At 38.0% G+C, this 26,472-nt stretch overlaps 1 protein-coding gene across 1 annotated transcript in view; it reads right to left on the minus strand.

The window, feature by feature from the left end:
• The window catches only part of LOC134527624 (laminin subunit alpha-1), a 597,962-nt gene that overhangs the window by 99,606 nt on the left and 471,884 nt on the right, over nucleotides 1–26,472 (minus strand). The window contains exons 18-23 of the mRNA XM_063360509.1: nucleotides 23,503–23,826; nucleotides 20,490–20,663; nucleotides 11,053–11,225; nucleotides 8,274–8,408; nucleotides 5,858–6,113; nucleotides 458–651 (exon numbers count right to left, since the gene is read on the minus strand). Of these exons, the coding sequence (XP_063216579.1) occupies nucleotides 458–651; nucleotides 5,858–6,113; nucleotides 8,274–8,408; nucleotides 11,053–11,225; nucleotides 20,490–20,663; nucleotides 23,503–23,826 (1,256 nt within the window). The remainder of the gene's footprint in view (nucleotides 1–457; nucleotides 652–5,857; nucleotides 6,114–8,273; nucleotides 8,409–11,052; nucleotides 11,226–20,489; nucleotides 20,664–23,502; nucleotides 23,827–26,472) is intronic.

Consider the following 26,472-nt stretch of genomic DNA (forward strand, 5'->3'; position numbering starts at 1 on the left):
GTTCTTACAATAATGAGTACATCAAACTTTGTCTAACAGGCTAACTCTGATTAATCAATAATCATTCTGGACAAATTATTCTATAATATTAAATAGCCAATTTTGTTATCAACATATGCCCAAATGATTTTCTAAAAAGAGCTCCAAAGTTTTGATTTAATTTACAGAATAGCCGTTTTGGGGGTTACAAATAAATTTACCTAAGCCATTATAGTAGAAAAAAAAATTAAGATTAAGATATGTACATCAAAAATTTCGGCAGTGTGTTTTATTGTTCAAACAATACCACATTGTGAAGAGATCAATAGTGTGGAAGTGTCAAATTAAAAACAGCAGTTTTCATTGACACTTCGTGTTGTATCATTGCAAAATAAAGTTATAACTCTTCCCAGATAATGTGCAGCGTAGACTAGCAAAGTCTCAGGTAACATGTCCCGAGGGAGCGCGCGCACATTACCTGTCGCAGAACTTCCCCCTGTAGCCCTGCTTGCACTTGCAGATTGTTCTTTGCGGGGTGACGCGGCAGCCGACGGCGAAGTTGTGGTCGGGGCGGGGACAAGGGCAGGAGCGGCACCCTCCCCGGCTGGGGTTGCCGTAGAAGCCTTCACCACAGCGCTCGCAGTGCTCGCCTCCCGTGTTCTGGCTGCAGTTCTGCACCAACACACACGCACGCAGTGTTGGTGTGTTCCTCGGGGCTCTGCGTTGTTCTAAGAATTGTATCTATGATATTTTGCTAACTTAGACACTAAACACAGGGCATTGTAAAATAAAATATATTTAAAGTACTGTATTATTAACCTAAACAAACTTAATAATATATATATAAAATGAATCCATTGAAATTTGTGATTATGATTAATGAAAAAATGGACAGTTTCAAAAACATATGAACCTCCTAAAAAAAAAAAGTAAAATATTATTTTAATATTCTTCTTCGACGAACCAAATATTTAACTTTTTTTTTCAGAAGTTACACTGAAAATTTTTGTATTAGGTGTTATTTTATCATCTTTATCCTACACAGACAAAGAATTTTAACTTACCATAAAATTTAATTAAAATAGCTTATTAAATTAACATATTGTGATAAACTGGTGTGGAAATAATGTTACATTTTGAGTACAGTAACAACATTTCTCTATGTTACTGGCAGGTTGACTCCTTAAGCAGGACAGTGATCAATAAGAGAATTTTCTTGTTTCGCACATTTTCAAAGAGGAAAAACTATGAATCTATTATTGAAAGTATGATCATAACCACCAATTAACATTTTTTTCTGTAAGCACCTGTTAAGTAAGTGTTTAACAATCTGGAAGCAAACTGGTTTTATGAATTTAAATTTATCTAACATAATTTCATTCATTTCTTAGCTACAATTATGATCACACACATCACTTGTTTAACAATTACCTACATAGCATATCTCTGTGTGAGTACAATGTTTGTTGAACGAGATAAATTATAGTGGGAACGAGGTGTTTATTTTAACGGGAAGTGCAGTATTATGATAAAATGGCATTGTTTGGACGTATGGAAGAGTTAGATGAACATTCGGATAATAATGTCTCATATCTGATGTGTTTACGTCACAAATTTGATGCTAAATCGTTACAAAAAAAAAGCAAGTGATGGTGAACGAGTGATGAACGAGAACCTTCTCTTATTTGCCTCGCTCAATCCTCGTGGGTCACTTAACCCACTGGCAAGTCCAGTTGCTCTCACATTGGGAAGTGCCGCAGGTTGCATCCTTTCAGGGATGTGACATACACACCTTGTACATCGTGATGAAGAAGCGTAACGGTTTGGAGAACACCCATTACAGATGTACGGGGAGTATTTTGATAGGCAGACACCCATTTATCAACCACCTGCTGAATCAACTATGTGCTAAGTTACCTCTGTTTCTCTGCCTGCTCCAAAGTTGAAGCCAACGCATAAGCTTGTTCCAAACTGTTTTCCACTTCTATTAGTTTTTGCTGGATGCTGTGACTCCACTAACAAAACTACGTATCATGTAAGGCTTCCATCAAAAATGCTCCAAAATTGCATGTTGATATTAACGCTTAGTAGTGACTTAAAAATCTGCACCCGGCCATAAAATTTAACTAGTTAGGCCATTACCAATGTTTAAGGACTGTAATGGTTTTAAAGGACTTCTTTCAGCTGACCAAAACCTTTAGTGCCAGGATTGTCTGGAGTTACTAAATCCTTTATATTGACCTAATCCATTGGAGTTAAGCGTTAGAGTGTTAGTAGAAGTGTTAGAGGGAAACAGCTACTGTGGCTTCCTGGTTACATTGTAGAAGTGGTGAGTTCCGTCACCTTCACGGTTAAGGTAGTTATAAAATTCATAGCATATAACCACCAATGATGTTGGCCTTAAAAAGAGCTCTGTCTGAAAAAAAAAAGTTTTTTTTCAAACAAAAAAAAAACCTCGCATTTAGCTGACGCCTGTAAAATTTTTATTCAGTTTTATTTCTAATAGTTGAGTTATCAGTGCTCACAGTAGATTTTTCCTTCCAAAATAACTGTTCTTGCAGTTACCAGCCCATTTATTGAGGACTGGATTAGCAGAAATGAGATGAGGTGAAGGAGTGGCTGAATGTGGTTCGCACGTGCTCATGACAAATGCAAAATATTTCCCATTTATAACAAATGTTGGACCATGTCCACTAGAATTCGAACTGTGATCATCTAAGGTGAGAGGCTAGGATTTGATAAATTTCTACGACTTAAAGCCCGGGGACACAATTACAGATGTCAAAAAATAGTACAAACTACGTGTGCATTTGCACATTGTATAGTTCCATTAGACCATTAATAATAGCCTACTATTTATCCATCCCAATCACAAAACAGCAAATTAAATAACAAATAACATACAACTACATTTTGCGAAAACTAAAGCACCACGAACAAAAAATACCATAACCATATTTACAAAAAATCTCACTTCAAGCACTACAAATGTAAAAGATTTCTTTAAATTAATGAAAACATAAAATGGGTGTTTTACTTAACATTTTGCTTCAGACATCTAGATGATATAATATCAACCGTATTAAACATACAGTAAATCCCTTTTAAGACATTTCTCAATTTACTTAAAATTTTAGACTTATTAAAAGGGTAAAATTGTATGTATTCATACGTCAAGTACCAAAATTTTCAATCCATAATGAAAGAAATTTTCTGAAATGAGATTTTCTTAAGATGGTTTTTCTACATTTGTAAAGTAATCCACAGTCTATATCATGCTACAAATATGTTGTTTGATTCAAATGAATGCACACTCCAACTGGTATACCTCTAGTTACAAGGGAAAATCATTTAGTATGTCACAAATTTATATGATTTATCTTAGAACAGTAGCAAGAACATTCCAAGAATGTTAATATATGGCAGCATCTTCCGGCTTTATGATATTTTAATTTCATATTGACTAAGTTGTATTTGCTCATGTGCTATAATTAGGGATGGTGATTTTTAGTTTTTGCTAAATAGATGCTAAAATATGCTAAATTATATTTTTTCCGCTATAAAATGCTAAATCTAGACTATTCCGAGATAAATGCGAAATCAAGGTAAAAACGTAGATTCATCTTCACTCTACACAATTTATTTACTGATTGTATTTCGTTTCAGTTCAGTATCAAAAGAAACCATCATTTTATGGCGTATTCAGCACAAGTATCTTATTGTCACGTCATTCACAACTACTATTGTTCGTAAATATTGAATGTAGAATGGCCATCCGTGCCTCGCGATTGTAAACAAAGCAAAGTACAACTAGCTGGAGGATTGTCCGTCATCTTGCAGAGTACAGTTTTTAGGCCACCATATTGCGACATCTCTGCTTCGTTGCGCTAACAATTGTAAGTCCCATTTTCTGGCTGTGTTTCATTCTTGTGTAGTCTGTGTAATCTTGCGTAGTCTGTGTAATCTTGCGTGTTTACAAATACGTGCATACTCGTTAATGTGTTGTATACTGTTATTTCTCGTGGTAAAAATGGGACGAAACGTCATTCCCATTCGCAATCACATAAATGAATACAAAAGTGAACAGTTATAGGAAAGTGATACAAATATTTTAATGCGCAATTTATGTAATCGCCATCTGGAATGGAAAAAAAAAGATTTGCTTGAAAAGCACATTAAATCTGAGGGACATCAGACTGCAAAAAAAAATTTTCACCGAGAAGTCGGTTGAAGGAAAAACGGCAAGCAACGGTTTCTTTTTTAAAAATATACTTTTCTTCAGTAATGTAAAATGAGAGAATTGGCTAAATTGTGTTTTTTAAATGCTACAAAATGCTTAATTTCAAATTCAAAATGCTAAATGTCATTATTTTAAATGCTATAAATCACCATCTCTAGCTATAATGTTTTAAAATGGTGACGGTGCTCAATGTTTGTAAATCAAAACAGCAGCACGTCCTAATGTGGCTGAGGCAGCAACCAAAAGAAGTTTATGCAGTTGGTATTGGGGCACTGATAAAACAATGGGATGGGTTTATAAATATTTGTGTAGATTATGTTGACAGATAACATATTTACCTGAATATAATGCGATGGTATTGACCAAAACTGCTAAAACTAAAAGTAAGAGTCAAAAACTTGTACTTTGCCATTGGAAGATGTGACTTTAGAGCATGGGAACAGCTTAGTTAGTTGAAAACCCACACGTACGCTGGTAATTACAGTCTGCTGAACCTCCGCTTAGTTGAAAAACTGCACGATCTGCCTGTGCAACTTTAGTCCACTCTTGTATGAAACTTGCCGTGAGCCCGATGCCCGTGAGTCCGCTATCTCTGTCACTCCGCCCACCAGCGACGTGCATGTGATATGTGCTTTCTGAATGGCATGCCACTAACTCCATTAGAGTCAGTGCCCCCTTGCCTTTATAAACTAATAAATCAGATTGTAAACCTTTTTCTTTCGCCCCAAGTGTTATGTGATGTTTTCAGGGTCCAGAAAACTTTCTGTATGTTTGTTTAGTATTATTTATAATTACTAGAGTCAGGGACACGAACGTGAACTGTCGATTTAACTTGACGTAGGTATGCCGTATAGCGCCCCTAGCGGCCAGTTCTCAACACAGTCGCTTCGTATCGTCACCTGAGGTAGAATGCCTTCCACACTCTGAGAACTTCAATATCTTTATTTCAACTGATCTTTGTCATCATGACATATTTTAATAATCTAAATTGCTTTTATTTATCCTTGGAGCTTACCTCGGGTGCCAACTTTTTTTTATAGCTTAATTTAACTGTAATCCGCCAGCCGGAGTTCAGACAATACCACGAGAAGCTTCATCCAACCACGAGGTGGCTCTCAACATCCACTAAACCAAATAATGCTGTGAGGCTTTTCCACCATTCATTTTTATATATCACTATATAAGAAGCATGTGATGCGATGCTGTGTATTAAATCTCATTTACCGAATCTTGTATCCTTGTTTCTGTGCTTGTCCACATTCTGACAACTTACGGCGAGACCAGCATGTGAGACGCCTATAAGAGGTCGCATATTATTAACATACTGTAAGCGTGCTCGTTGCTGAGGGCAAGCCAAGTCCAGGTACGTCCAGGTAATTGTGCTAGGGGGATACGGGTCACGCTTCCACACGGGCGACGTTATGCCCCGCGGACATAGATTCCGCTCCGACCGTGTTCCCTACATACGGTGGTGCCCATTGTTTCCGCATTTATTAACTCAAGCGAATCCCAGAACGCATCAAAGTGATCATCATTATTAAGTTACTTTTTGTTACCTTTAGTGACTTGCTTCATGATTTTCCCTTGCACTGCGCAGCACTCCAAATAGAAACACAGAGAATCAACGGTGGAGCTAACCAGGCAGCGGCCCGTCTCGATGTCGCACACGGCCGACCTGTTGTTGCACTGGCATGGCCGCGCCTCGCCCACCAACTGAATCACGATGGTCGACTGGACGGAGTTGACGTCGTGGTAGCGGTAGAAGCCGACGCTCGGGTCCTGGCACGAGGTCGAGTTGTACTCGGGCGGGCAGTCGCAGAGCTCCACGCCCCGGGCCAGGGGGTACGGCCGGCCGGGCGCCGACACCGCTGTGTCCAGGGTCACATCCCGCAGCCTGCCGCACAGGACACAGTTTCATCCCTTCCTCACCGTGCTACGGGCAGGTTTCGTAACCACATGTACTGACTGAAGATCTAAGGCTTGAATACTATTTCATGTTTGTGTCAATAGTATTTTCTGAGGGGTGAATTTATTATAATAACACACTTGCATTTCTTACTTAAGTCTTAAAATTTATTTACAGATATTTACTAAATATTATCTAATAGCTACGGAGAAGATTTTATGGTTTAATTTTTAGATCAATTTCATTTTTAAAACAGGAGATTTAGGTGTTATTGTTTTTATTTTTATAGTGTGTTTATTGATAAAAATTGGTGTATTAATTTATCAAATATGAAACTAAAATATTTCTTAATACTTATTTTACCAAAAAGTCTCTTATCCTGACACATGATGCACTTCTGTATATATAAAAATTTCTGTTTGTTTATTTGTTTGTTTATCCCTTATGTGTTTCTAAACCATTCATCTGATTGCGATGAAACTTTGCACACTTGACCTCTATGAAACATAAAGAAGATCACTGCTTACGTGAAATTTTGATAAAATTAACTCTCTTAAAGAAAAATTTAATTATTCTTGATGATATTTTGCTATTACATTATTAACACATTGTTCATCTGATCTATGAAATTTTCCATATTTGACCTTTGAAACACGAGGAAGATTACTATCTAGGTGAGATAATATACAATAGGTGGTGCATGCATCATACAGGATACTTACCATTAAATACTTTATGAAGATTCCTCTTTTCTATGGTCTGAAGTTAAAAATAAACTGGTTAGCAACTGGATAGCAAAACAAATCTTACCTGTATAAAGGCAAATTTACATATAAATGAAAGTTTGTTTATTCTGTACGTGTTCCTATACCATTAATTTGATTACAATGAAACTATGAAACTTTTGCACATGCCGGCAAAGGTTTCTATTGTTTCTAAGTTAGTAAAACCATTTTACAATACGTGGCGTGCGAGTCGTTTCAACATATGTATTAATTTAATATAGTTTAGCTGCCGTTCGTATGTTTTCGTTGTATGAATAGCAGGTCTCAAAAATAACTACTAAGAACAATAAAAATAAAGTGATATATTTTTGCAAGTTTCAAAAATGTGCCAACGCGAGTAATGTCAAAAAGTAACTAATAAGCGATGCAAGATCAAACAAAATTATATTTTTGTGGTTTGAGTTAAGTTGTGTGAAATTGCTCATTGATTTAATTTTTTTATTTACATTTCAGCTGGCAATGGTGTATTAACTTGCATTTGGGTGTTATTTGTTGCAATGACATGCTTTGTGGTGTTATTTTGGTTTTATCACAATTCACTTATAATCTTGTTCCTACTAATAGCGGTAAATGGTCCAGCAAGTGTACATGATTATTTTCAATTGTCTGACCTTTTGCACCTTGAAATAATGTTGGATATATATCTAGAGAGAAAATTTAGACTTAAAGCTAAGAGATAAATACCTTGGTTAATAGCAATGACAAGTAAATGAAATAATCAACTCAACATGTGAGACAGACCGTTAAGATTTAATTGACGACCATGGGCCGTTTTAGGAAGTCGTAAACCAGGGAAAAATGAAGTATCTGAAGCACCTTCAGCACTGTTAGCCAAGTGTTTTAGCTTTAAACCATTATAATACAGTGTTCTTATGTCAATAGAAGAAAAATCAAATAGGCACAAAAACACAAGTGCCAGCATGATAAATACAAGTTTGAGTATAGATTACATAAATTCATTTTGTCTAAAATTATAGAATACTATCCCTGAAAAGAAAAAAATTATAGATCGTGTATATTTATTATGTTTAGGATACTCACTTTTAAAACAAAAATTATAAAGGACAATTCACTATAATAGAAATAACAATAATTAAATGAGAAATGTGGCTCTTATAAGCATGAGGCCTGGAGCAAGTATAAACGTGGCCATGGACTACCATATTATGATATAAGATTATATACTACATCTCTAAGAAATATTTACAATTTTCCAGTAAAAGACTCCAAAACATTCTTACAACAGTCCTTGTTACAAAGCCCAGAAAGTGAATACTATGTAACATTATAAAACAAAGCAACAGGTTGGTACTGGAATCTCTACGATGAGTCTGCATGTGTGTGTGTAGGTGTGTGTACCTACACGACCTTGCTGAAGTCCAGGAAGTCAGATGCTCGTATGAAGATGTGCTGCACATTCTGCAGAGCCAACATAAACATTTCCCTGGACACTTTCTGCCTGCGGTCGGATCGCAGATGCCACAGGGACTCATGCAACCTGCAACAAAGAGATAACAATATGAACTTTAACCATCTCTATTTCACAGCTAGCAATGCAGAAAATTCCCTTTCTTCCCAGTGACTGGTCACACTTGGCAAGTTTACAGTAAAAGTTTATGTTGACAGGGACGTAAATATACTAGTTTCCACCCGGGGCAAGGTAAATAAATACGTTTATTTGCAGTCATTTCATTTTCAATATATTGTAAGTTGGATAATATGCGAAAAATACCAGTTTTTAAACTTTCAATGATATACATGTCTGTATTTTTCAATACAAATAATTCAGTTCATCTGCCCAGCAACATTTTTTTTTTTTTTTTTTTGTATTCTAACAATACAATATACAAGTAAATATCTACAGTAAAAATTTCTCTACCAGTTTAGTGCCTCCCCTCCCCACCCAAATTGCGGTGCCCAGGGCACAAGCCCCATCTGCCCCCCCTCTAGTTGTATCCCTGTTTGTAGATACAGATTGGGTGAACAATGTAGAAGACAGAAAATCCTGCAGTGGATTTGTAGTGATACTAGTGGTTGCAGAAGAGGTCTGCCAAACAAGAAAACAAAACCACGTCACACTTTTGACTGTGAAGGCAGAGCACACTGCGATAGTGTAGTGTAGTGATAGGAGCACTGTGGATGGAAGGCCAGTTAGAGGATACAGGTCAGAGAGACACTGTTAGTGAACCACGTGAGATAAAAGTTGTTACATGGGGGTTCGTTCGGACGGTTTTATGGTGATATGTTAGTGGGCGCCACCACGTGGTGCGGCACGTGGACCCGGTGAGACTCCTAACTCAGGGCGTGACGTCGCCCATGTGAGGCGTGATTTTAATTTCCCCCTGAATACACCTAGCACGAATCCCTGCCTGCTCTCAACGTCAGGCACGCTATTATTTACGCAGTGGGCTCTCAGGCGTCCCACACGCCGTCACACTCCACGTGGTCGAACAGATATAAATAAGAAATTAATACATTAGATTTACTCACCTGATTTATTCTGCGAATGCAACTTACACGATTGAAACTGTTTAAAACGCCCGCGGCACGAATCGGTTTAGGTGCGAAGACCCCCACGTGGTCACATCTTACATTACGTATTACAAAATAGAAAAGACCGTTGCTGGTCGTAAGACAATTAGTTATACAGTCCCCCGACCGAGAGGAGCTCCGAGGACAAAAAGAAAACGATTTATACGGAATTAAATTGAAACAGAATTACTTGCTCTCAGTCGTTGATGGCGGAAGACTGGGATGAGCTCATGGCTCGGCTCGACTAACATGGCGTCCTCCCGCCGAAACAATTGCCGTTAAAGATATTTGTTCATTCGTGCCACGGGAAACTAAAGTAACATGACAAGAATGATTCAAAAATTATATGACATTTTCTGAATAATGCAAAAGAATACTACAAATTACAATTATATAGAATTACATTTAAATTATTGTCTGGCTTCAGGTTTCCTCGGGGATTGTTTGGAAACGCTATTATATTTTGTTACCTTATTTTAATTTAAAAGTACATAAAACCCTCCCGGCCGATTTGTCATCACGTTGCACTTAGGGGACATAAAAACAAATAACACAATTTATATTTAATTACGTTTTAGGGGTGCGGCGCACTAACTTGACAGCGCCCTCTTGCCGGGCAAACACACATGCACGCACACGTACGCACGGGTAGGCGGGAGGTTTGAATGGAGGGTGGGTGGTGTTTGGGGGGTGGCATATCGGACTAAACAGGGGCCGCAGGCCCGGACGATGTCATAGTAGACAACAGGGGCGTAGCCAGGGGGGGGGGGGGGGGGTTTAGGGGTTCAAACCCCCCCCTTAGCACCAAATCTTTAATTAATTTCTTATTCATCACTCAAACAAATTTCCTATTAAAATTAATAATTTTTTTATTATTACAATATTTAAATTTAAGTACCAAAAACTGCTAAAATAGCACTATTTTACACCTTAAAATCCAAAATTTTCCCGGGGGAGGCCCCCCGGACCCCCGCTTTAATACGGCGGCAGGGGGGGGGTTTATGCTTAACACCCCCCATACACAAATTCTGGCTACGCCACTGGTAGACAACCATGGAGCAATTGATCTCACTAAGAACAAAGTAACCTACCTCCAAGCGCTCTAAAAATAATGATGTGAGGTGTCATTTTATTAAGAGAGAAAAATAGAACAGGGGTGAACAATCTTGAAATAGTGGAAACTAGTAAGAACATAGAAAGCGTGGTCACCAAAAAACATTGTCTCGTAAGAAAACTGAAGATAGTGTTGCTTCTAAGGGACTCAACTCAAAAAAAAAGTGAAATGTTTCTGAAAAAGAATACATTGATGTTAAGGATATTTTTTGTCAATTTTTCTATCATAGGTTAATTTGCTGGTTTAAATATCTAACAAATATTACTTACAATATTTAGACTGCTGCACATCGAGAGGAAGTGGTGAAAGTGTGCGATGTGCATCAGCTGTTTTGGTGTAATTATTCAAAGGTTGGCAAACCTTCCCACTTCATGTACGGTTCTTTAGTCTGGTTTTTTTTATGAAGGTGCACGAAAAGTTTTTGTGAAAGTGTAGTCACATTTTAGTTCGAGGGAATGAAATGTTGTGGCCCAGCAATGACTCTAACAGTGCGTACCTGATCTTGTGCCTGCCGAGGGGGTTGGGCAGGATGGGGAAGTACTCTAGCACAATCTGCCAGTTGCCCTGCAGCTGCACCAGCGGGTGGTGGGCCAGCACGTGTGGCGGCACTGCGCTGCGTCCGTCCTCCGTCTCCGTCGTGAACTGCAGGAACCCTCCGTACGACAGGATCTGGCAAGAGGACAGGGAGGACTACAAGTCATCATCTGCCATCTCAAACACAGTGGATGCTCTTTAATCCGGAGCATTCAGGACCGCATTCGGGATCACGGTCGTGTCGGATCAGTCAACACCTCTATATGTTTTAACGGGAATACCAATAGAAATGATTTAACAGTACAATGTGACGTGCAACTCCTTTTCTTTCCTTGACCTTAGAGACCATTAGGAAATGTCATCATCTAACTTGTGTTTTGTGCAGCAAACAGTACCTACTTGGACTCAGTGTATTAAGTTATCAGGAATTTTGTTTGTGAGTTATTATGTACATATTATCATTATTTATTTATGTGTGTATTATTCTTTAAACTAAAGTGAATAAGTTGCCCAGGGTTGGTAGAAGTGTATATCGGCACGGGAGTGACAGAACTCAGGAACTCTGCGACTCGCATCCCGTCTCATATGCCTGAGACATCTCGACCACTTAACAGTCTGTGTGTAAGTGAGCTCGTGCAGAAATTACAGAGACTCGTAGTTTATTTTGTCTTTCACTGAGTACTCTTTACATGGACGGCAATGCCAGTACCGAATGTGTAAAGAGTTTTGAATATGTGTAACTAATTTTGTGTATAAATTATTGGGCATCAACTCAGGCTCAGGGAGTATTTGTGTCTAGTAAACAAATGTTGGACCTAGGGACCGTGTTTTAAATATGGCATGCCTGGTGGCCTACAGCTCGGCAATCGTGTCCAGTGTTGTATGGAGTGTTTTTGAGAGCCAGCAAGCCAGACTTGTGCCAGTTTCGCGCGAGGGTCCATCACCCAAAGTCCTTCGTCGCAATATGGGAAGTACCCATTCCTGAGATAACCTCTTCATCGTGCTCTGCTGTGAAGTGATGCACAGCTTTTCACCGAGTCCACCCCCTGGCTCCAACCTACACTATTATTTCCGACTGACCCACATTACTCCGATCCCTCCCTACCAGGTCCAAGGGCGGTGAAAGACAAATTATATTTAAATCAAGTTGTAGTAAGCTGCTCTATTACAAGGAACAAATACTAAGGATGATCCTAACCTACCATTAAATCCTTATTATTTGAAGGATTCAATATTTTAGGAATAATATTCAAAGATAAATATCAGAAGAAATAAAGTAAATTAAATACCTCAACTCTGAAGTTTACTAGGTCAACTTCCTTCCTATCCTGTTATGTGCACTTTTAACAGGTAATATATAAATAAAATTATGATATGTATTGATTCTGGAAACTTAGTGGGTGAATCAAACATTTAAAGGGTTGAACGGTTAAACACCACATTTTATGTTTTTAATTTCTTGTATATTATTTTATTTTTGACCCTTGAGACCTAGATTCAAAGTTTGGATGAGAGAAAATAGGGTTTTGACCCACCACCAAAAAATACAAATAAACATAAAGCAAACTAAAAACTTGGGCCACGCAATGGCGTGACCTGTCTGTCAAGGTCAACCAATGCCTAAATGCATTAAAATAAATCTGCATGTGTTAATAGGTTATATTAAAACTCGGCATCTTTCTTAATATTGTGTAATTTCCTCTTTCTATTACACACATTTCTCACACACTAGCCATATTTATTTTCTTACTTACTCTATTACAGTCGTACCAACATAACTTATTCAAACCAACACCAAAGTTACCTAATGATTTTATTGTTTCCAACAGCCCCCCTCAATAAACGTTATTAGGTAGACTTTGCGAAACAACTAAGTAAACAATACAAGTGAACAGCTAAAAAAAAACTTAACCAATAATTTGCATTATTCTAGCCCTATACTTCTTATACATTTCAAGAGTGTGATCTTATTCACTGCTTTAGTGAACATGTCAGCTATTTGATCCTGAGTACAAACATATTTTACACTGATAAGACCCTCACTGATTTTTTCTCGGACAAAATGATGGCGAATGTCAATGTGTTTCAACCGTTTGTGATTCTCTGGGTTTTTTGACACTCTTATTGCACCTTGATTGTCTTCGTATAGGATCACAGGTTCATTTTTTAACACTCCCAGATCCTGCAGTACCCCTCTGATCCAACACGCTTCAGCCGCTGCACCACTCAGAGCCATGTATTCCGCCTCGGTAGATGACAGGGCAACAGTTGACTGTTTCTTGGAGGTCCAGGTGATGGTATTACCTTGGAGTTGGAATACAAAACCTGATGTAGATTTTCTTTCTTCCACATCTCCTCCCCAGTCTGCATCAGCGTATCCACTCAGCTGAGCTGCGGGTTCTTGTCGTCGGTAGACGAGTGTCAAGTCCAAGGTCCCTTTTATATATCTCAAAACGCGTTTTAGGGCAACCCATAGTGCTTCACTTGCCCGGTTTTGATATCTACTCAGAATGCCAAGAGTAGCACTAAGATCTGGTCTTGTGCCTAGGGCGACATACAACAGGCTTCCAATAATCTGTCGACATTTTGTTTCCAGCTCTTTGTCTTCTTCAGTGTCCTGGAAGTTTATTTTACACAGTGGGTCCATTGGTGTGGACACGGGTCTACAGTCCGCCATTCCATATTTCACTAACAATGATTTCAAAAAATGAGTTTGATTCAATTTTAGAGTTCCAGACTTTAAATCTTGAGAGATACAAATTCCTAAGTAGTTTGACACCGGTCCTAGGTCTTTCATCTTGAAATTTTTCTTCAGACTTTCTTTCAATGCCTGAATTTGGTTCTCATCATTGCCTACTATTAGCAGGTCATCCACATACAGCAGGACATATAGCTTCGTTTTGTCTGTGTTCTTGACATACAAGCAGTAATCATGTTTTGATCTTTTCAATCCTTCCCTTTCTATAGCTTCATTGAACTTTTCGTTCCAGCACTTTGGTGATTTTTTAAGTCCATAGAGAGATTTTTTTTAGTTTGTAAACTGTCTTTTCATCCCCCTCCATTCCATCTGGTTTTGCTATGAAAACTTCGTCATCTATATCACCATAAAGAAAAGCACTTTGAACATCCATTTGATATATTGGCATGCCCAGGTCATTTGCAGTCGCCAACAGAATTCTAAGCGTCGCCATCTTAGCCACTGGTGCATACACTTCACTTGCATCAAAAATGCTGAGCTGCTCAAAACCTCTTGCAACTAGTCTCGCTTTGTACTGCACTGGTTCTCCTTTTTCATTTCGTTTAATCTTAAATACCCATTTGCTGCCTATGATGCAGGCATCTTTTGGAGGTATAACTTCTGACCAGGTGTCATTTTCCTTTATAGAGTTCAATTCAATATTGATAGCTTCTTTCCACTTTTGCCTTTCATTGCTCATCATTGCTTCTCCGTATGTTTGTGGCTCATCTGCACAAAGAAAACTTGTCTCATATTGGCTCAGATACCTTGGTTCCTTTAGTTTTGTTCTATCCCTCAAATTACATGTTCCCACCTTTTCACATATCTTTCCACAGTTATCTGTTTCAAAGCCTCTGAATTCCTCTTCATCTGCAGATTCATTATTTAAGGAACTATGTTCAATCGTACTGCTTCCCTCTACATTTTCCAGTTGTATGCCTTCCGCTTCATCCCTGTAGTGCTCTTCAGTTTGGATAGGTTTGGTAACTTCGATTCCCATTGTTGTTGTTACACCATCTGGCTTGAACACTACATTTCTTGATATTTCAATTTTTCCTCGGTTCGGTACATATACCCTGTAGGCCTTAGCATTTTCCTGATACCCTACGAATAGTCCTTTTGTGCTCTTAGGGTCCCATTTCTTTCTTTTCTCTTTAGGCACCTGCATGTAAGTCTCTGTTCCAAAGACTTCAAAATGTTTGATTTCAGGAACTGACTTGAACCATAGTTCATATGGGCTTTTTCCTTTAACAGAACTCGTGCCTGTCCGGTTGATGGTGTATACTGCAGTATTAACTGCTTCCGCCCATAAGGTTTTGTTCAGGTTTTTGGCTGCCAGCATAGTCCTGGCTGCCTCCACAACTGTTCTTATTTCTCTTTCAACTTTCCCATTTTGCTCTGGGCAGTAAGGTGCAGACTTCTGGTGCCGTATTCCCATTTCATCAGTGATATTCCGCATTTCTTGACTGCACAGTTCAGTGTCGTTTCCCGTTCTCAGAATTTTTACTGGATTTCCGGTGTCGTTCTTAGCTATACTTAGAAAGTTCTTAATCTTTTCTTTAGCTTCAGATTTGAACTTCAAGAAGTAAACAAATTTATACCTTGAAAAATCATCTTTTATCAATAGGAAATATCTTGAACCTCCAATTGATGCTGTTTCCATCGGGCCACAAATGTCTGCATGAACGATCTCACAAGTGTCCGTCGTTTTGTGTTCACTTGATGAAAAAGGCAGTCTCTGTTGTTTCCCCTTCATGCAAGCTTCACAAAAGAAGTCCTCAGTACCTTGCACTTCTATGTTGTGGCTCTTCAGAATATTTTTGACCTGCTCTGTATTTTGGTGCACCAACTTTTCATGCCATATTTTAATGGAAGGCTTCTTCACAACACTCACCACAGCTGGGATTGGTTCACACCTAAACATCATCTTGTACAGCTTCCCCTCCAGAGTTCCAACAGCATACACTTTTCCAGATTTAGTAAGTTCACATTTAGACTCTCTCCATTCAATTTGATAACCTCTTCTCAACACTGCACCAACAGAGAATAAATTGAATTTGATATCAGGAACATATAACACATCTTTTATCTCCGATATTTGCCAAGAATTACCATCATACACCTCTACTCTCACAGTCCCTACCTCGTTTGCTACAAGAGTTGACCCATCACCAATTACAATATGTTTTTCACTATCCAGCTTGCACATGTCATAAAAAAAATGTCTTTGAGCACACATATGTTCAGATGCTCCACTGTCCACATACCAGCTTTTGTCATCCAGGCTTTCACTTACCATTGCAGCACTGATAAAAGCATTCAGATTGCCCCCCTTTAGTGTACGATGAGCAGGTTCAGAGCTATTTTCAGCTTTTAACCTCCATCTACAATCTTTACTGATATGTCCCATCTTTTCGCAGTAATAGCACATACGTCTCCCACCTGGATTATTAGTTTTCGATTTATTAGAATAGCAGTTTTTCTGAATGTGTCCTGCCTTCCCACACTTAAAACACTTTAATGGATTCGGCCTACCTTGATTTTTAGACAACAGGGCGTTATCCTGACTGCCCTTTCCAGAGATACGCTCCTCTTCAATCAACAGACGTGCACTTAACTCTGACAGTTTTTGGTCCTTTGTTGACACAGACTCCCAAGCCGACACAAAGTGTTTATATTCTTCCGGTAGTGATACTAAAATCTTCGTCATTAGCATTTGATCGGACAGCTTCTCCCCATGCTGCTTCAGCCGGACCACCAACTCTTGCAGTTTTGACAGGAAAGCCGCGACTCCTTCCCCTTCGTATTTTAAAGAAAAGAACTTGTGCTGAAGTTGATGCAAGCTTACTTCCGACTGCTGTTCAAAAATTGATAACAATTTATTCCACATCTCTTGTGCTGACTCGCAAGCCAAAATGTGCATCATTGGTCCTTCTTCTAATCTTGTGACAATTATTTCTTGAGCTTTGCTGTCTCGTGTCACCCATTCCTTTAATTTCTTCTTTTCCGTCTCGGTTTGTGAATCGTCATCCACCACAGTAGGTTTAAACTCCTCTCCAGACACCACACTATATAAACCTTTTGATTTTAACACGACCGTAATTTGAAATTTCCAAACACTCCAGTTTGATCCATTTGCCAATCTAATGTAGTTATAGTTGGATTCCATAATGGATGCCCGCACTGCGTATTTTCTTCTTCTTTTCTCAACACATCACTATCGCAATAAAACTGTGATACTTATTCAATAACACCAGTGTACTTTCATACGGCCTGGGCCCATAACCTGTTAATAGGTTATATTAAAACTCGGCATCTTTCTTAATATTGTGTAATTTCCTCTTTCTATTACACACATTTCTCACACACTAGCCATATTTATTTTCTTACTTACTCTATTACAGTCGTACCAACATAACTTATTCAAACCAACACCAAAGTTACCTAATGATTTTATTGTTTCCAACAGCATGTGATTGGTGCCTTACTACAGAATGTGCCTAGCTCCAGAATGCTGATTGTACTGCCTTTGTAATCATGTTTTCACTGTACTGGAACCAGTAAACTGGGCCCCAGTACATGAACATCAGTAGCGGACCTAGACTTTGCGGGTCCCTGAGCTATTTCTTTCAAGGAGGCCCTCCTCCAGAAAAATTAAAATAATTAACTCTTTCAAACAAAATTTTAAGTTAAACTGGAAATAAAATATCGATGATTGTTTTGCTATTTGATCTTAAAAAATGTTGATGTTCTTTCCTGACAAATTATCTTCGGGTAAATTTTACAAATGCTTACAATCAAATTTTTATGAATTTGCTTGGTTATATATCGCAAGATAATATTCGAAAGTTTTTCTAATAAGAAATCATGAATCTAAATTTGTATTGACCAGCACTTTAATTTACAATCTAATAAAATATTATTTTTTGTTTTTCCATTGATTTCCATATTTTATAAAGAACAATAGACAAACAAGTTAAATAAATATGAAAAACAACGTCGCGGGGCCCTGGGCGATTGCACGGCTTGCCTGACCTTGAAGCCCTCTGACGAACACTGTTGCAGTGTATGGACACGGCTGTAGCATACAAATCAACTGTAGCTAGAGAAATCAGATACAGCATGTGAGTCTCAGCATAAGGAAACAGGTTAGGAAGCAAACACAGATAGAGAAGGAGGAAAGCCAAGTACATAATTTCTATTTAAAAAAACCAGTGGTGGAGTCCCACTTGTTTTTCATCGTGTTCAGGGACGGAACTAAACTAGTTTCACCCGAGGCAAGAACTCATCTCGGCATCCAACCAACAAAACCAAAACCTTTCCCGACGACAACTCATATCACCACAATATATTAATTCCACTATTCCAAATATATTTTATTTAACTTAGATGGTAAATAAATAGATTTATTTGCATTCATTTAATTTTTAATACATTGCATGTTGGATTGTATGCGAAAAACACCAGTTTTTAAATATTTGATGATTTACATGTTTGTAATTTTCAATACAGATAATTCAAATCATCTTCCCTGAAATTAGTTTTTTTTTCCTTCTTTTTCTTTTTTTTAAAAACTATGATATTTAAGTAGATATCTATAGTAAATAATACTCTGCCAGTTTAACCCCCCCCCCCCCCCCCCTAGTTACATCCTGATCAAGCTCATGTCTTTTCTGTCTGCTGAAAACACATAGTCACCAACCAACATGACCAATCTAAATGCCTCATGGGCGAGGATTAATAACTGCTAGGTAATAACTGCTAGCCAATTAAATTTCATTTTGAAACAGAAAAAAAAAAGAAATACAAAATTTTCACATCTCTCAGAGAAAAAATTTTGTAGCAGACGCAAAATAAAAAATAATTTTCCTCATGGCTTCACTTACATATTTTCTTCCTGAGGTCACTGATCAAATTGAAATTAATCTTTTTCGGAAGTCAATCACTGCACTGTACTGTATTAGTAGAGTCCCGTAAAAGTGGTTTTATTTTTCCTTATATTTCGTTTTGAAAAAATCAAAATTTCGGTTTTATTTCGCTGTTTTGGTTTTTCATGTTTAACTTTTGAGAATGGTTTTATGAACTACAAGTTCAAATAATAGTGGCACGGTGTATACTGCACTCTAAAGTCAACACTGTTGGCAAATAAAAATTGTAGGCTTGAAACAGCTCGGCACGGCCCGGTGCCGCCTAGCGCGCTGCCTCGGCACGGCCCGGTGCCGACTAGCGCGCTGCCTCGGCACGGCCCGGTGCCTTGGCACGGCATGTCTCAACTTAGTATTCTTATAATATTTTTGCTGCTGTTCTTTGTCCCGTTGACGCCGTATTCACTTCCTCTGCAGCCGTGTTGCATTTGCTGTGAAGTGTAGTTACGGCAGTTAAAGGTCACTGATTTTGCTTATCAATCGGCGTAGTGCCATGTGTTAATGTTTACGAGTAGGTTGCCAAGCCAGTCAAACGTAGTTGAAAGCATGAGGTTGTTAACCGTTCAACATGAAAGGAAGAATTAAAAATTTATATTTCTCTACAAGATTAATGTGTAAATACAGCTGTAAGGCGACAGTTTGCAGCAAAGAAGTGGGTTGAAAATCATAGCAGCTATATTGTGTTGAAAACATCGCCGGTATTTTTTATTAACGTTGTGTTGATGTTCAGGTACGTTTTTCTCTTTTTAATTTGTTTATGATTGCAGTTACTGCTTTCATTTCAAATTGTCATGATTATGTGACGGGAATACTGTAAATCATTATTTACTTTCATTACTACAAAGCGACCATGTTGGAACTTGGAAAAATGGCGATTTGCCGTTAACGTCGTGTTTACTTGTTTTTCGCGATGTCTTGCATGGGTGGTCTAATTCATTAGCCAGAGTCTAATTATTATCTTAGCACAAAATACTCAAAATATTAATATCAGTTTTATTTCTTGATGCTGTGCGATTTCGGTGTTTTGTCGCGAATTAAGGTAAATTGCGGTGTTATTTCGCGAAATTTCCGTGTCTTTATGTATTAGGTAAGTTACAACTGAATATTAAATTCCAAACAAATATTTGCAAATCCACCTTAATTTGTAAATGTTAGACATTATGATCAACACTTTGTTGTATAAATTAGAAAATTTAAATAGATGTTGAAAAAAAAACAATAAAATTTTTATTGAGCACAAACTATTCTGGAAATCCACAATATGTATTCTTTGTTGAATCTGAAGTACAAGAACTGTAAAGAACAAATGTAATATGACTAACTCATGGCTTTAAAAAAAATACAATGAAAAATCAAGTATTTTTCCAAGTGAAGTAGAATCAGGGCCTTCGAAAGAAACAGAGACCCGGGGTCAACTAATTTTTTCCGAACCCCTTTCCGGCAACTTTATGTATAAATAATCTAATCCCCCAAATTATGAAAAAGAAGTAAAGAATGTAATCAGTACCATGGTGATGATTTTAAACTTGATCTGCATATATCAAAAAACTTGTAAGGATTTCAATGAATTTTTTTATAAACAAACTGTAATTTTTGTCCTACCAGAATGAATCCAGGAACTCAACTGGGCATCTCTGGTGCCCGGACACAGAGATCTGCCCCCGCCCTCCCCCCTTACTTACCCCTTCTCGGCAGCCCTGATTAGAAGAGGTGGGAACTCGAAATCACGCTGCTAACCTTGTCGCCCAGGAACTGGCGCGGCAGCTCCCAGTACAGGGGCTTGTCGAACAGGTGCCGGGACCCCAGCCGCACGTCGCCCGAGACGCCCGGCACGGCGACCAGGCCGTTGGTCACGTTCAGCTTGGCCTGCCTCCCGCGGAGCTGCTGCTCCCCCGAGCCCGGCGTGGTCAGCTGGAGGAGCGGCACAGACATATCCTCGTGATGTCGTGACCGAATGGAGTTATGAATTGTCAGGAGATGGCGTGAAGTGACATAGCTGAAGTCACTTTCTACCTCACCATCTCCACTGCTGGATCCCTGATGTTACGCACAGTTACTAATATAAAATACAGTCTTTAAAACTGTTCCCACAATGCCAACACTTGTCTTCGCACAATGTTCTGGGTCTTCCGCAAGCATGGTGCGGACCATCAGCTGGACAGAGAGCGGCTTCGTGCAGGAATAATCAGAGGTGAAGCGTCCATGGAAGATGTGGAAGCGGTACTTTTTCCTTCCCTTAACCAGTGCACAACTATGAAAATTTTTGAAGTGAAACTTCTTTGTGTACGATGAGAGTAAAATTTCAAAGCCAAATTTTAATGTAATGTTTTTGTGAAACATTGTTGTGAAACGTTTCTGATGCGAAAAGGACAGAGAATAGGTACGTGGCCAAAGAGATATAAAAAGAGCACTATGCTATATACGTTGCTGGGCTCATTTTCTTTCTCCTCTTTGTGTGATGATTCATCCCCCGCCCAAAAAAAAAAATAGAACTGAGAGAGATTATGACATAGTGTGTGCCCATGCACTTTTTACATATAGGCATCCTTTACAGTCAACTGTGAATGACTTGATCAACCAGCAGCGTAGAGTGTGCTGTTGAGATAGTCCCTGCATTTCCCGCATAGATAGTGCTACCTGTTATGAACTTCATATCTTGTTCAGACATTTGGCGTCTTCCAAATGGCAGAATTGTTTGAAGAAACAGTAACACACACACTTATTTGTTTTAATTTTATAAAATTGTCTTCTTTCTCTTTTCCTCTTCCTCTGCCATTTTATCCCTTACAATATACTCACGAGTTAAGGTTTGAATTGCCAAATAAGTTTCACTTCTGTCACGTGTACCGAGTTACACAAGCTCTTTTTTATTTTCATATTAGCTGGAAAACATAGATAGTCCCTGCAACAAAAATGGCTTCGGCAGTGTAGATGCTTGTCCCACTCTAATCCAACGAGCAGTTCACCACTGCCACTCATAAAAGGCCACTGGAAGCTGTTGCCTGCTAAGCGCTCGCCAGTAAGTAGCTCCATGTGTGGCTTGACTAGTGTCTTCTACCAGGAAGAAGAAAAGGAACTGCAAACTAGACTAGTACTAGTAGTAGTACTACCCATGAAAGCTGAAGTGTTATTTTACCACCACTTCATACAGCAAGGAGACAAAGTGGTGTGTCATTGGACTTGCACTCCAAAGAAAACCTGGGTTATAATCCTGGTCTGGCCATCCTTATTTTTGGTTTTGATAAACTTACTACGGGTCATGGCAGATTCCGTACCCAGTTTTTCTTCAACTGTGTTGTTGTGTTCTGTCTTTAGTGATTTCCCTGTCAACAAATTGTTAAGCAAAAAAATAAATAAATAAAAGAAGCTTCCCCCAGATACTAGCAACTTTTAGGTTTTTGTCTCTGCAACTAATGATAGAACAGTTTGAAAGTAACACTTGCACCCTGGCCTTCAACAACATCACAGCCAACTCTCACTTCCTTGTGTTGGAGTAATGACCACACTGTGACACCAAAAATAGGTGTATCATGAGGAGGAGGGGGAGGAAAAAAAATAAACAAAAAAAGGAGCAAGACTCTGTAGTTTAAGAAAAATTTGTGACTAATCCTGGCAATCTATTGTTCAAAAATCTTTCCTTTAATAAATGTTTTTCCTTTAATTATTTTAATGTAAAGCCTAATGCATGAAGGAGATGGATTCAAAAAATTGTTTTGAGTTTGTTTTCAGTTTTGTTTTGAACATTTACATTTCAGGTTTAAAATATATAAATATAACTTAACCCTGACCACAACTTGAAACTATCTGCCCCACGATTTACTTCATTTTTCATTTTTGAGCTGCTGACGACACGACCTGCCGATATGACGATCTAGCGACAACTGGTTATACAACGTAGCTGCCTTCTCTTACAAAGGTAGAAACAAAGAGAAAACAGCCCCGAGGGCCAACAGACCAATCACAAAACACATAACCATATATAAAAAAATATGCGCAAACTTTGTTACATGAAAGTCCACAGCATGGTTCGTCCTGATTGGCTGGCGAAACAGCGCACAGCAAATATTCTACTCTATTGCTGCGCAGTCATGCTCCTACATGCAGAGTTTTTCCAACAACACACTTCTTGGAGACATAATATTATTAAAAGTTTTTAAACATAAACAAATTACCTTTGATGCCTATGCATAATAGACGAATCATGATTATCAATTTTTAAACCTCAAAAAAAAAAATAAGCAACACAACACGTTCTTAGTTATAACATAGTTATTTGAAGCAGTAGGCAGAAATTATGCTATGTTACAAGCTGAGTAAGCCCTTGACATCTAGTGGCACATAATATGTGAGTGGAGATCATTGTTTTGCATCATGATGCATGCTGCCTAACTGCTGTGCACATAGTACTAATCAAAATTTATGGTGTTGGGAAAAATGCTAAATGCTATGTCCTAAACTGCTAAACCAGGGCACTTTAACTGACTTCACCACACACCTCAAAATCTACCAAGTTAAGCTTCTAGACACCCCAACTGCCATTTTCCTGGGACTGCCACTTACAAATCGTCACACCAAACTTAAAATGTATCCTAGTGGTTTTAGATGTACTATTCAAACTACTTAGATAAATGTGAATATTCTTGACAAAAATTCAGTGTAATGTACAGCAATTTTCCATGCATGAGAATAAAGAGGAAATCTGAATGGTAGCAAAGCTAAATAAAAATAAATATTTGGTCATCATTCCTACCTGGATGAACGCCATATTGTGATCACCCAGCCTGAATCGCGAAGGAGAATCGACCGTGAACTCCACACTCAGTGATCGGGGCAGGCCAGCGAGGATCTGGCTCCAGATCAAACCCGCCTGCGTGCAGGCCGTGGTGCGCCCGAAGCAGAAACACTGCGTGCACCCATCGACGTTGTCTGCTTGGAGCCCGAACGTGCCGACCTTGCATCTGTCGCAGCGCTTCCCTTCCACGTTCGTCTGAAACACCCGTGTGGATTTACCGTCGCTCGTTTCCCTAAGACTGGCACACGCACACATTCCAAGCACTTGCCATTCTATTGTGGACTGTTCAAACATTCAAGAGAACCGCCCACCCGGGCCTTCATACAGTGTGCAGAGCTTCAGAAAGAAACCACGCGATTTGAAAATTGCTCAAAATATCAGAGTGGTGTCTTTTACGAAAAGCATTTAAGAATGCGCTAAGGGCAGATGAGTAAATCTGTTCTAGTGTTTCATTACTAAACTGTATTTTTTGGGAAAGTAAAAAGGGCTGAAATGCTTGTTACCAGAATAATATTTAGTCAGGAAAATTCTTGTACAGTATCTTTAAATCACCCAAGGCCCAAGGGACTTGCATTACAGCCTGTATCTTCATTTCCCTGCCATCAAATGTTAAGTTTACCGCTCAAACTTCATAGATGTCCTAAGCACAACGCGAGGACTGGGCACCAGCTCAGAACAAAGCGCTTAGAGGAGATACCGTGCCAGAAGTACCAGCAAGCGTCACACTTATCATCCAGCCTCACTAACAACTGTACACCCCTGACTAGGCAGGCCCCTTAAAGCATACAAGTAGGAGACTGCTAAAGGTGAGTAGGGAAGCTCAGTAAATGTCCCATTATTGTCTTTGCACAAGGCACGAACAAGTGCGCAAGCTTAACATTTTAAAAGAAGATGCATCTAACAAGCACTGTCCCGAATGGTCGTATCGATTTCTTGCTGCAGTAAGTTTGCATCATCCTCATAAATTCAATTACTTTTTCTACATGTTTTGCAGGGTGGAAATCTGTTTCTGGCTATTTATGCAGAATATCTTTAAAAAAATTTATTTTAGAGAGTTTTGAAGCATGTTAAAATAGATAAGAAAAACATTTACAACTTCAAAAAAGTTCCTTTTGAAATGTGGTTTTTCAAAAGTACTGCAACTCAGTTCATGTGCCAGTATATAATTATTTGACTGGTAAGTGCTACGATTCATATCAGGTATCAATGCAGAAAGTGTTAGGAGAACAGAATCTCATATAAATGTTCACCAATGAATGCCTGAATTTTATGTATTGATGATGAATGTAAAAAAAAAAAAATGTTTAGTCATGCAACAGTTTAAAAAAACACAAGAAATAATTTTGAGGAGTGTAAAATAAAGAAGTTACCTCGGTATGATTACAATTTATTTTGTATAAGTATGATTACTTAATGAACATAGATTTTGCACAATATTTAAGGTTACTTCACTTAAAAAAACTCCGAAAGTGAAAGGTTGAGGGTGGTTGGTTAGAAGGCAGCTTATAATTCAAATACAATGAAACCTAGTTCCTTACAAAGTACCTAACATTAAAGCATTTTGTTGGACCCATGTGTAGCAAAATAAACATGTATGTGTATAAACCATTTTGTAAATATTAGGGTACGTGAAAAACGTAGTGGTACGCCAAATAAAACTTTTTGATAGTAAAACTACCTTGGAATAAATTTGGCAGACTAAAATAGTCATAGAAAGAAGTAATAGCAAGTATTAATTAAAATAATGTAATAAAACTACACACGTAATAACTTGGAATCTCTATATCAAAGTAAGAATGCCTTGGTCGCTCAGTGGGAAAGCATGTGGTTGTAAAGTAATTACGGTAATATTTTTAAGTGGTTCAAAACCGTGTCACTGCAAAATCTTTTTTTACATTTTTTTTAAATAACAGATTACCTGATTTTTTTACATATTGTGCTTTAGGCAAATATATTAATAACTTTTAATTATCTTATTGCTATAATATTATTAAATGCATAAATCAGTTTATTGGTTTTATTATTTCATACTAGATAGGCTATATCCTTTAATTTTACTTAAAATAAAATAAAATTAATTGTTCACAAGTAATTTACACAAAAAAAATCAATGATCTAATTTAAAGATAATACATATATTAGGAGATTAATTCCCATAAATTATTAATGAATAAACTAACAGTTCATAGAAATTCATACCTGTTAGCCTAATGAAAATGCGAGTTGGTTTTCTTTTACTTTACATTATAGTTTAGGTATCGTGCAAAATAAGTGTGTTTCTTATTTCACTGGTTAAAAAAAATTGTTAGTTATAATTTCTCAAACAAAATAGTAAAAAAAGTTAGTATTCAAGTAACATATATAAAATATGTGAATCTGTAGCATTGTTTTAACATTACAATGAAATCAGCACAATCAATACTGTGAATTAGCTAGCTGAACTGTCTGATTAACATAATATTATAAAAAATATATATAAACTACATTAAATAAAACAAATTTCCTTTGATCCTTTCAATTTTATAGTACTAGATTTTGAAACTACTAACATACCCAATGAGAATTCAATCGTCTTAATTTCAAAAATTGCTCTGAATTTGTTTTTTTTTAAATACTAAACCAGCTTTATTATATTTTTTTGCAAGTGAAGAAGATAAATAAATTTAAAAAAAATCATTCACCAGTATACATAACTTTTTAACATAAACAGCTGAAAATTGGCCCCCCCCCCCCCCCCCCCCCCCCCCCCGTCCACCAAGTATTTGGTTAAATTGACAGCAACATGTTTATTCTACCCCACATGTTTGCTTTGGTCGGCAACTGAACGGTTTGTTTTCTGTTAACAATCTAGGTATTGTGTGTATGGAGTTACGAATTCTTTCTTCTCTTATGCCCACTTTTCTACCCATGGGTGTAGCGCAAGGTGCA

The sequence above is a fragment of the Bacillus rossius genome, chromosome 1 (assembly GCF_032445375.1).
Source record: "Bacillus rossius redtenbacheri isolate Brsri chromosome 1, Brsri_v3, whole genome shotgun sequence".
Taxonomy (NCBI): Eukaryota; Metazoa; Arthropoda; class Insecta; order Phasmatodea; family Bacillidae; genus Bacillus; species Bacillus rossius.